At 38.8% G+C, this 12,585-nt stretch overlaps 2 protein-coding genes across 2 annotated transcripts; both read left to right on the top strand.

Annotated features, from left to right (window-relative positions):
* LOC122654613 (serine carboxypeptidase-like) lies at positions 1-4,243 on the top strand. Its single transcript, XM_043848779.1, has 9 exons — positions 1-357; positions 872-1,040; positions 1,463-1,582; positions 2,490-2,633; positions 2,721-2,871; positions 3,143-3,231; positions 3,357-3,615; positions 3,735-3,868; positions 3,981-4,243. The coding sequence occupies exons 1-9, from the start codon at positions 38-40 to the stop codon at positions 4,092-4,094; spliced, it is 1,500 nt and encodes a 499-aa protein (XP_043704714.1). The 5' UTR covers positions 1-37; the 3' UTR covers positions 4,095-4,243.
* Positions 4,244-5,266: 1,023 nt separating this feature from the next.
* Positions 5,267-7,495, top strand: LOC122655096 (pentatricopeptide repeat-containing protein At2g29760, chloroplastic-like). The gene has a single exon (XM_043849332.1). It carries the CDS (start codon positions 5,267-5,269, stop codon positions 7,439-7,441), a length of 2,175 nt encoding a protein of 724 aa, XP_043705267.1. The 3' UTR covers positions 7,442-7,495.
* Positions 7,496-12,585: the final 5,090 nt, after the last annotated feature.

Below are 12,585 nucleotides of genomic sequence, written 5' to 3'. Positions count from 1 at the left end.
GATAAAACAGAGGAAGCGTTGGCTCGATTTTGAAGCAATGGGGAAAAACCTCATTCTTTTCTCTTTTCTCACTCTCCTTTATCCTTTTTCTTCTTCTGCAACTTCCATCCTTGATGATCTTGGCCTTTTTCCCGACGCAAATTTTCCCACTGTACAAGCAGAGAAGCTAATCCGACAGTTCAATCTCATTCCCAAGGACGCCCTTTACATCCCCCATGAATCTTCCATTCCTCCCACTCCCAAGATCGTCGAGAAACGATTTACTTTACCTCACCTTGCTGATTCTTCTGATGTTTCAGTCGAAGACCTCGGTCACCATGCCGGATACTACCAGCTTAAGCACTCCTATGCTGCCAGGTACTTCCCTGAACAGAATCCTGGACTTCTGCTTCTGCAGCTAGTAGTCCCTTTTCTGTTGTTTTTATAATTTTCTCCCTTTCATTTCCCCACCCCCGGTCTTCTTTTTTGGGGTGCTTTTTCTCGTCTTATGGGCAGTAAATCTTAATTTAGAACGGAAAAAAGACTAGCTTTTGAAGTTTCAGGTGAATTTGTGCTCCAGCTCTGACCTTTTAAGATTACCTCAGGATTACTTCATTTCAGCATCCTGACTGCTGCTAAATGTTAAATGCTAACTACTAATCCTCTGTTGTGAATGAAATCTATTATCTATCGGGTGGTTTTTTATGTTAGTCTCTGTGAGTTTTACATCTGTATTAGTATTTGTTTTAAATTTGTGTTCTGGAAATGAAACTGGATTTGAAATTAGAATCAGATACTTTGTTAAGGAAACTCTGGTGCTTTAGATTCAGTTTGATGCGGGTTAAGTTTCAAGTGAATTTGCGTTCTGATCTGTGCCATCTGCTTTTGTTAGGATGTTCTACTTCTTCTTTGAATCACGAAACAGCAAGACGGATCCTGTTGTTATTTGGTTGACTGGGGGTCCAGGATGTAGCAGTGAGTTGGCTGTTTTCTATGAAAATGGTCCTTTCTCCATTGCAAACAATTTGTCTCTTCAATGGAATGACTACGGCTGGGACAAGGTATTGTTGTTTCTTTAACTTTTTGTCTTCAAATCAATTAGATTATTGTTCCCTCTTACAACATTTTATTATGGTTTACAGCGTGAGCATCTTCAGTCTGGTTATTTTCAAATCTATATTCTTAACATTTCTTTTTCCAACAATTAATTTTCAGAAAAGGGGTATTGGAACTCAACATTATCAAAAGTTGCAAACTATAGAGTTTTAAAATTTTAGATTGAAAATGAGATTTTTTAACCCTAGTGAATAGGGAAATGGAAATTTTATTTAGATCAAAGATTGAACTTTCTGCATTTTCTGTTTTGATTTAAAATTTTTGGATCTGTTCACCAGTTCCATTGACTTTGTCATACACAAATAGAAGGCATTCATATTGCTTTAGAATTGGGATCTTTAGCATAACTTTTTATGTTATTTTTCAGGTATCAAACCTTATTTACGTTGACCAGCCTACTGGAACTGGTTTTAGTTATAGTTCTGATAAGCGTGACATTCGTCACAATGAAGAGGGCGTTAGCAATGATCTATATGACTTCTTGCAGGTCGGTTTTGTTTCTCTTATATGTAGTTGTTGTAAATGTGATAGCATTTGATTCAGAGTGTATAACCCTGCTGTGAACCATTGGTAGCATATATGAAAGTAATAAAAAAAGTTGTGTGTTAATGTGTCAGTAGAGTCAATTTTAGCAAATACTTTCAAATGTTCAATCCTAGAACTTGTAAAGAGTTCACCTCAGCTTTGTATCATGCTCATGGTTCGTAGTAATTTCCCTTTTCCTTGAAATGGTTTTGCTAATTACTTTTTTTCTTCTTTATTTTGAGATTGAACCCTCTTAAATTTTCCTATGCAAGAAGAGGTTGGAGTGTGTGGAGGGGAGAAGAATCTCTTCAATCACAAAATATCACACTTTATATTTGTATAACCCATCTTCTCTAATCAGTTGTCTCTTGTGCTAAATGTCCCTTTTCGAAAAGACTTGTTGAAACCCAGGTTTGGGTCTAGAACTTACTGTCAGGTCTTGGTTAGTTTGTCATGAATCAATCAAACTGAGCTGGAACTAGATCCGTGTAGTCATTGTGAAGAATAGCTACATAGCAAAATTAAATGGGGGATTGTTATACTTCACGTTTTTCACCCTTCTTTTGATAAGTTAAGATTCATTCACATTCATGCTGAATCCTTGATATTTTCCATCTTATCTTTTTGGAAAAGTAACCTCATATAGCCTTATTATCTGTTGTATCAGATCCTTGTTTTAAAGGCTAACCTCCACTTAATTGCATATCTCAGTCATGTCTGAAACTAGATTCCCCCCCCCCCCCACACACACATACCAAAGAAAAAAAGGGGGGGGGGGGGATGATAGATAAAAGTTAAAAAAAATAAAAGTTTCCATTGGATGGTTGGTTTCTCTTAAGCTAAGAATATGAGTTTTGATTTGTGTATAGGCATTTTTTGCTGAGCATCCTGAATACACGGAGAATGACTTCTTCATTACTGGAGAATCATATGCTGGGCACTACATTCCTGCTTTTGCTGCTCGAGTTCACCAAGGGAACAAAGCTAAAGAAGGGATTCCTATAAACTTCAAGGTACGCCCCTAATTTAGCTTGGTTTGGAGTTAAATTTGGCCAATCATGCTTGCTTCTCTGGACTGAGGTGGGAAAATGGTTAAACAGGGATTTGCCATTGGCAATGGACTGACAGATCCTGCAATCCAGTACCAAGCATATACAGATTACGCATTGGACAATGGAATAATCAAGGAATCTGACTACAATAGTATTAACAAATTGCTTCCAGCTTGTGAAACGGCAATAAAGTTTTGTGGTAATTCTTCTTATTTCTTCAATCCTTCCAGTAGTCACTGATTGTATTTACATATTATGAAATCCCATATTTGTTTCTGCTGCTGTTGGTTGTCGCCAACAGTTGGGTAAATTTTATATATGAACATGATTGAAAGGAGAGCAGGATTCCTACCGCACATCACAAGTAATTCAGATTCTGTTTATGAACATAGGAGATACTCTAACTCTCAATGTTCCTTCACTGCTTGGAGTCATCCTCCGTGGTTTAATACTGTTTACTTCTGTTTCAGGTACCGATGGTAAAATTGCATGCATGGCGTCATACTATATTTGCACCAACATATTCAATAAGATCATGGCAATTGCCGGTAATATCAATGTAAGCATTTTGTCTGTCTTTTTTGTCCATCATTTTAGTGGGTTTGGTGTTGGAGACATACTGATTTCTTTTTAACAGAGAATATGAGTATTTAACAAGCATTCTGCAATGTCTTTATTCTACAGTATTATGATTACAGAAAGAAGTGTGAGGGGGACCTTTGCTACGATTTTTCAAACATGGATAAATTCCTAGCCAAGAAATCCGTTAAGGATGCTATTGGAGTTGGGGACATTGAATTTGTTTCATGTAGCCCTACTGTTTACCAGGCCATGGTTATGGACTGGATGAGGAATCTTGAAGTTGGTATACCAACTCTTCTGGAGGATGGCATCAAGTTGATGATATATGCTGGGGAGTATGATATCATATGCAATTGGCTTGGTAAGTTTCTTATGTTCAATTTGTTAGCCGCTATTCTGTACGAATTTTGGTACCCAAACCCTTAACACCCTTTACTTAAAATTATTTAGTTCAACTTAACCTGTTTTTCTTCTCTTCAGGGAACTCGAGGTGGGTTCATTCTATGGAATGGTCTGGTCAGAAAGAGTTTGGGGATGCTCCAACTGTCCCTTTTGTGGTTGATGGTACAGAAAAAGGACTAATGAAAAACCATGGTCCTCTAACTTTCCTCAAGGTCCTATTACCTTATCATCTCACATTGCTATTGAAAATTCTCTCCATGAATGAATTATTTGGATCAACTGTTTTACTTTGCTAATGAAGTTCTGGTTTCTGATAAATAACAGGTCCATGATGCTGGTCACATGGTCCCAATGGATCAGCCCAAGGCTGCTTTGGAGATGCTGAAGAGATGGACCCATGGGCAGCTTGCAGAGGAAGGTCAGGCTGCTGACATGTGATCGCTCAGCTATGCTATCCATTTTTCCTTAATGAGCCTTTGCTATACAAATATGGTTTCAATTTTCAAAAGATGGTTTATGGGGAAATTGCTAAACCATTTTTGTGGTTTTTATCCACACTATATCTGGCTTTCTTCTGAGGTGCATGTTTAATATTTTCTTAAACTGGTTTTTGAACTCTGATTGAAAAATGTTATAAATACTCCATTCATATCATCAAAATATGTTTGGATTTATTATGTGCATGCCTTCATGGTATTTCACATGCAAGAGAGAGAGAGAGAGAGAGAGATTTAATTATTGTTTCATGACAACTTAAAATTTACATTTGAATTTAAAAGAGACCAAGTGCCCAGAAACAGGAAACAGCCTCTCCTTGAAGCAGGGGTGAAGCTGCATACAATATGACCCTTGCCAACCCCGCAGTGTGGGAACCTTGTGGATTGGGTATACTACTCTTAGAGGGTGGGCATCGACGCAATGGTAAGGTTGTTCCATTGTGACCTAGCATCGTGGGATGAGTCAGGAAACAGTGATGGTAAGACTACATACATCATGACCCCGCAGTGGCAGCTGGCCTTGTGCATTGGATACACCCTTTGAAGGCCCAAAGTAGAGAGAGAGAGATTTAGGCGCAGTCCACATTTGATAAACATTGAAAGAGAAACCGCGATAGAGAAGAGTAGTCTCTGGGCCGAGAGAGAGAGAAGGGGGGGGGGGTCGTGACAATGAAGGAGAGCAGGATAGCCATGAAAATTCAAGCTTGCATTATTGCCATGGGTGCACAAGGGATCTGCTCCTCTAATGGGTACATTTACCGGCGGCGGCAGCTTCTCCAGTAATGCTGTTGTTGCAGAGGAGAAACCCAGATCTTGATTAAATCAGGTTAAAAGAGAAAAATTTTTAACTTATTATTGCCCTCGATTTGTTCTCGATGAAGCATTTATTAGGAAAATGATATCGTAAACCCACGGTGGCATGAGTTCCAGGTCTCTGTTTCACCCGTCAAAAATCGAAGTCCATGATAGTGTGAGTTTGTGTCTCTCAATGTCTTTACAACTTTGGCCTACAACGTGACAAGGGCCATTAAAATCTTCCGCTGCTCTGGTGGCATACAACATTTGCCTTCGGAATCGGCCATTAACGTTAGGATAAGACCGTAACAGTGGTTGATGCTTGCCGCGGAAAAGCTTCTCCTTGCGAACCAGTCACCGGTTTCCGTCATAGAATCATGCAAATCCATCAAAGAAGCACTCCAGGTTCACGCCCAAATCATCCTCAATGGCTTCACCCGCCACAACTTTATCCTCAGCAGACTCATCTCCTTCTTCGCCCTCTCGGGTTCTCCAGAGGGCCTTCACCATTCTCGACTTCTATTCTCCCAGATCGATCGACCCAACATCTTCATTTGGAACACCATGATCAGGGGTTACTCTCGCAACGATTCCCCTAGCGAAGCTATCCTTCTCTACAAGTCCATGATGGTCAGGGGCCTCGTTTTTCCCAATAACTTCACTTTTCCTTTTCTAATAAACTCTTGTGCTAGGCTGCACACCACTCATTCTGGGGAGGAGATTCATTGTCACGTAATCAAGTGTGGGTTCGACTCAGATCTCTTTATTTCTAATTCTTTCATGGGTTTTTATTCTGTTTTTGGAGACATACAGAGTGCCCGGATCTTGTTCGACCTATGTCCCCACAGAGATCTTGTCTCGTTTAATACCATGATCAGTGGATGCGCCCGTGGTGGTCAACCTATTGATGCTTTGCGGCTTTTTGGGGAGATGATTGTTTCGGGTATGGAGCCTGATGACTTCACTGTTGTTGCTCTATTATCTGCTTGTTCGGCCTTGAGTGAGCCAAAGCTTGGGAAACAAATTCACTGCCTAGTGCGCAAGAAATCCATTCTCTATGATTCTAATGATTTGTTGACCGGTGCTCTGGTCGATATGTATGCCAAATGTGGGATAATGGACATGGCAGCTCGGGTTTTTAATGAAATGGGAACCCGCAAGTCTACTGTGGCCTGGAGTTCCATGGTATTGGGATATGCCAGATGTGGACAGATTGTGATTGCTCGTCAACTGTTTGACCAGATGGATGAAAGAGATTTGGTCTCTTGGACAGCCATGATCAGTGGTTACTCTCAAACAGGGAAGTACAATGAGGCGTTGCAACTTTTTGTAGATATGGAAGGTATGGGCATGAAGCCAGATGAAGTTACTCTTGTTACTGTTCTTTCAGTCTGTGCTCGGTTGGGTGCTCTGGATAGTGGCAAAAGGCTTCACTACCAATATGTACAAGATGGATCGTTTAATCATAACGTCATTCTCACTACAGCTATCATAGACATGTATGCCAAATGTGGAAGCATAGAGACTGCACTTGATATTTTCCATAGAGTTCCAGATAAATCAAAGACTATCTTCCTCTTCAATTCCATGATCTCTGGTCTTGCTCAACATGGGCTTGGTAAGACTGCAATTACTATTCTTAGAGAAATGGAGTCTGTAGGTCTTAAACCAGATGATGTTACTTTTGTTGGGCTTCTATGTGCTTGTAGTCATGGAGGCCTAATCCCAGAGGGCAAGAAACTGTTTGATTACATGCTTAAGGAATATGGAATTGAACCACAAATTGAGCACTATGGTTGCATGGTTGATCTTCTTGGGAGAGGTGGGCATTTGAATGAGGCCCATGACTTTATTCAGAGAATGCCATTTGAGGCAAACAGTGTAATGTGGAGAGCTCTACTGGGTGCTTGCAGAATCCATGGAAATATTGCAATAGGTGATATTGCAGGCAAGAAACTCTTAGAATTGGAACCTCATCATGGGGCCCGATATGTTCTGTTATCTAATCTTTTTGCTGATGTCAACCAATGGGAAGAAGCAGGAAGAATGAGGAAACTGATGGAAGAAAGGGATATCCAGAAGCCACCAGGGTGGAGTTATGTTGAGTTCAATGGCACTATACACAAGTTTTTAGCAGGTGATAAATCACACCCGCGTGCCAAAGAGATTGAGTTAATGCTTGGGGACATGGCTAGGCGACTGAAATCAGTTGGGTATGTCCCCAATACAACCCATGTTCTGTTTGATATAGATGAGGAAGAGAAAGAGACTGTTGTTTCTTATCACAGTGAGAAGTTGGCTCTGGCATTTGGGCTTATCAGTTTCAGTGCAGGGGTTACTATACATATAGTGAAGAACCTTAGAATCTGTGGAGACTGCCACGCAGCATTTAAGCTTCTCTCTAAGATTTTTCTTCGAGAAATAGTAGTGAGGGACACAGTCAGGTTCCACCATTTTAAGCATGGATCATGCTCTTGTATGGATTACTGGTGAGTGGATTTAAACAAGTTCTACATGAAAGGTGAGAATGAGATCACAGATTCTTATCGTCTAATTAGCCTTTCTGATTTACAGGGAAAAATAGTTCATTTCTATTACTATTATACTACCCAATATCAATTATGGGTAAGATAAGAGTGTTTTTTTTTCTTTTCTTGATAATAAGAATATATATACGCCGAGGGCAAATGTACAGGTATGTCGTGGACAAAATGGGAGTTAGATGTTTGTGCTTTTCCTGCCCAAGACCTAAGGAGGAAAAGCAGGTTATCATTTTTACAGTCACAATAAAACATATCCTTAGAGATTTCCATAATCTTTTGCAGGACGGTTAGAATTTCCAAGGGCCACGAAGATTGGGATGGAGATGGAAGAAGATCGGGCAGCGGCTTGTTGGAGCACTAAACTTCTTTCATCTTCAACCCCTGTTTCGTAGCATATTCTAAACCTGTAAAAAGACCAAAAAGTTCTGGTTTCAAAAAGTGCTTTGGAGTTATGGTTTCCGTTGCGATGTGCACAAATTTGCCCTTTAACAAAATGCATGCTGCCCACCCTATTGGTCCTAAGATCATAGAGTCGAGCTTTGCACATTATCAAAACAGAAAAATCTAGAGTAGGTAGAACAGGATTTTGAAAAGAGAAATTAACCTCATCATTAGTTACATCCAGGGATGGAAATGAGGGGGGGGATATATTGAGATCTCTCATCCAAAGTTCAACTTTCCTCATTATCATTGGAGGATTGGGCTTGGTTGAATTAAAATTAAAATTGGTCCTGGCATCCCAAATAAAATAACAAACTAAAATAGAAATAGAAAAAAAAAACAAATAAGAGAGGCATTGTCAAGCTTGAGGTTCAATAGTGTAGAAATGCAGAATTGTTCCAGAGATATATGGGAGATAAAATCAGTTCCCAGACTCAAAGGACCAGCTGTCCAAATATGTTTAACCCAATCACCGGAGAGGAAGATATGTCAGTGGTCTCAACACAAGTGCTACAGAAAACACAAGTGGTATCGATCTGAGCTCATTTCGAGATACAATCCTTAATTGAAAGTCTTGCATGTAACACACGCCAGGAAATTTTTTTTTAATTTAGGATGTAAATTAAGTTTCCAAAAAAACTTCCACCAAGAGGAAAGAGGTAAATTATGATTAGAGGATAAAGATTGGCAATGGTTAGCAGCCCTCGTAGTACTAAATTTACCGTCCTTGGTTAAGGTACACCACTAAGAATCATCAAAATTAGAAATGGGAATATTGATAATGTTGGAAAGGAGGGAAGGGATAGATCTTCTGATATTATCTAGCTCCCAAGTGGAAGAGTTAGTAAAGGAACTAACCTTCTCCAGGTATAACAAGGGACAGGTAGAGGGGAGGATAGTGAAACCAGGGATTGAGGGGATCTAGGGGTCAGTCCAGAAGAGAGTATCCTTCCCATTACCAATTTTTCTAAGGCTGAAGGACTTTAGGGATGGGATGATTCTGACAATACTATTCCAAGTCCACGATTCTTTTTTGAGAGAGGTTTTGGGATCAAAGAGGGATGATTTGGGAAAATAACGGGCCTTGAGGACCTTGGCCCATAGAGTCTTATCATCAGAAATAAGTCTCCAACTCAATTTGAGAAGAAGGGCCTCATTATGGACACTGGCTTTTCTGAATCCCAACCCTCCAAAAGAGGAAGGAAGACATAAGGTCTTCCAAGAAATGAAAGAGTGTTTCTTCTTGTTTACCAACCCACCATTCAAAAAATTCAAGCAAATTGAATCCATCTTTCGACTCGCATTTAGAGGGAAATAGAAACAACTCATTAAAAAAGAGGGTATAGATGCCAAGACAAATTTTACCAAAACTCGCCGCCCTGTTAAGGAGAGAAGATTAGCTTTCCAACCATTTAGGCAGTTATTTATCCTATGAACAACTGGTTGTAGAGCCTTGGTTTTAGATATGCAATGAAAAGATTAGTTCCCAAATAATTCGTATTATGAGACATCTTCGGGATCCCCAAAACTGCACGAAGTTTGCTTCTTTCAGCCAATGGGACATTTTTGCTAAAATGAACCCCACTTTTTTAAAAATTGATATCCAGGCCCGAAAGATCAAAAAAAGGTCAAACACTTTTAATGGTTAATAGATCCTCAGAAGTGGCTCTACCAAAAATTAGGATGTCATCAACAAACAATAGTGAGAAATTTTTGGAGTTGATCTTGCAACCTTTATGCCCTTGAAGAGATTCAGATCTCGGTAAGCTTGCAGGAGTCTAGAAAGGATCTCCATAGTGATGAAAAAGAGATAAGGGCTCAAGAAGCATCCTTGTCTGATTCCACGAGAGCCCTTAAAAAAACCAAAGGGGCTGCCATCCATTTTAATGGAGAAAGAAGGGGAGGAATAAGGGAGGTAATCAAGGAACTCCATTGCTCCCCAGAACTCAGGAACTTAAATAAAGCAGTAATAAAGGGCCATTCAATTCTATCATAGGCTTTGGACATATCGATTTTGATGGCCACACATAACCAAGTTTTCCATTCTTGTGATTCAGGTAATGGAAAATTTCCTGAGCAATAATAATGTTATCAGAGATTTGTCTTCCAGACACAAAGGCAACTTGATTAGGGAAGATAATGGATGGGAGGAAAATTTTAACCTATTGGCCACTACTTTAGCAATGATCTTGTAAGCAACATTACAGAGGCTAATAGGTCAAAAATCCCTTAAGTTTGAGGCAAGGTCCAATTTGGGGATCAAGCAAATAAGAGTATGATTGACACCTTCAGGAAGGCATCCAGAGACAGATATTTTGGATCAAGTCCCAAAATTTTTGGAAAAAACAAGCTTGGAAACCGTCAAAACCTGGTGCTTTGAAAGGGCCAGAGAAAAGACCACTTTTAACATCCTTTAAAGAAGGGGATAAGAGATCTGTCCTCAAAAGAGATAACAGGATTAAATAAGCATTCCACAATGTTTGCATCCAAAGGTTTAGAAGAAGTGAAGATTGATTTCATATGGTCTGCAAAGGTAAGAGCAATATCCTTGGGTTTAAAGATCGCCTCTCCATTTTCCAGTGTGATGGAATCAATTCTTCTTTTCCTGGTATTACATTTGGTTAGGGCATGATAAAACTTAGTATTTTGGTCACCATTCTTGATATATTGATGCCTTGATTTCTAGAGCCAAAAAGCTTCTTCTGCCTCAAAGATCCATTTGAGTTTGAGAAAACAGATTGCATGGCGCAGAAGCAGGGGAGCCATGATTTTTCAAAGTGTCAAAGCAAGAAAACAATTGGTCTTTGAGATTGTTGATATGACCAAAAACATTTTTATTCCAACTCCTAAGTAAATTTGCAAAGCTAGTAAGCCGAAGATGGAATGGCTCAGGAGACTTGGATGTCCAAAAAGAGAGGTAGAAACTGTGGAAGTCTGGATGGTGTAACCAGGCATGTTGGTAATGGAAAAGTCTTTTGAAAGACGGTTTGTTGGGGGATGTATTAAGGATAATTGGATTATGGTCAGATTCTACAGAAGAAAGTATGGATAGAGAAGCAAAAGGAAAAGAGTTAAATCAAGATATAGAACCAAAAGCTCTATCTAAACATCCTTTGATGAGTTTGGGATAAGAGTGTTAAAACAGTGCCATTTTGGTTAAATGGTATGGTTTGGTTCACAGTGTTAGAGGTAAAAATCAAAATTGAATCGTTTATGAAATAATTCCATGGAATGAAACCAAAACTAAATCATGATAATGCAATGATTGATTTAGAAGGATCTGTCATCCTAAAATTAAGATTCACTTTTTGTTACATATATTCACTTATAGCATACTTATATCTCAATGATTCATGTAATTTTTCTACGGTGTACATTCCCATGATGATGATGTTTTTCCAAAAAAAAAAAATGATGTACAAGGTCATTGAGCAAGAAAGCTCAAGGACACCATGTTACAGGCACACCATTGCACATCCAAACAAGACCTTTAGACATCAGATAGGGTATAGGGAATAGTCTTTTGTTTTTTTTTGGGTCTAAGTATAAACGATATCTTTTTTAAGGGGAAAGTTTTCTTTCAGTGTGGGAGAAGATAAAATCACTTCATCTACTTCCGTAGATTTGAATTTTTAAATGTGGACCATTAAAATAAACATTCACCCAAATATAAATATGATTAATATGTTATACATATATAATAGGGGGAGGTTTCCTACAGTGTAGTGTAAGAAAGAATTTGCATGCTACAATGAGGGGAAGGAAAATGGTATCATTCATATGGCGTCCATATGGTCAAAATAGGAGAGAGAGTACCAGTGTGGGCCTCACTCTTTATTTTGTGAGAATGGTATAAAGGAATATGGACAAGGGCAACGTAGCAATTTTTTCCCTTGTATAATATAACCCAAATATAAATACAAATATATCAAATGCAAATTTACATCTCCAAAATACGTAAGGATGTCAATCGGTTTGGTTTCTATTTGGTTCAATATACAATATATATGTAAAAATCAAAACTGAAAACAAATAATTTTCATAATCTCAAAGATTGAAGCCAAATAGAATCGGTTTGGTTTTATCCAGTTCCTATTTGGTTTCATTCGATTCATCTATAGTCTAGGTAATTTAGATTAGGGAAAAGGCTCTTCAAACCTAAGGCGTACATTGTGCCTCCTCACATGTATTATTATATATCAAATTTTTAAATAGAAAGAAACAATGATAAAACAAAAAAATGTGAGGAGGTGTAGAGTACTTGATTGCTCAAACAACCCTCTCCCTTTAGTTAAAAATTGGTTTACATGGAAGGGAGAATTTTTCCTATCCGGTGGCATAGTCAACGCTAGCACCCTCTCTCTATCTCTCTCTCCTCCCCCCCATGAAATGACCTCCTTGCCCCCAATTGATTGAACTGACAAAGATGTTGCTCAGGCTCTCATCTTCTTGTGTAGCCTCCACTATTGGACATGAAACACCATCCCAAAGTAGTGGAAATAATCTACTTAAACAATTAAAGTTGGAAAGAAAATTCCAGATAAATTCCACAATGTCAAATATGATATCTTTCATCCTGTAGTACACAACTCAACAAAGACACATGATTTTAGGGTTTTGGGTTATACTTTATTTAGTTCAAATAAATGGTTT

This window comes from Telopea speciosissima, chromosome 3 (genome assembly GCF_018873765.1).
Source record: "Telopea speciosissima isolate NSW1024214 ecotype Mountain lineage chromosome 3, Tspe_v1, whole genome shotgun sequence".
Classification (NCBI taxonomy): domain Eukaryota; kingdom Viridiplantae; phylum Streptophyta; class Magnoliopsida; order Proteales; family Proteaceae; genus Telopea; species Telopea speciosissima.
The sequence above is the reverse complement of the archived record's forward strand: the minus strand, read 5'-3'. Positions and strand labels throughout refer to the sequence as shown.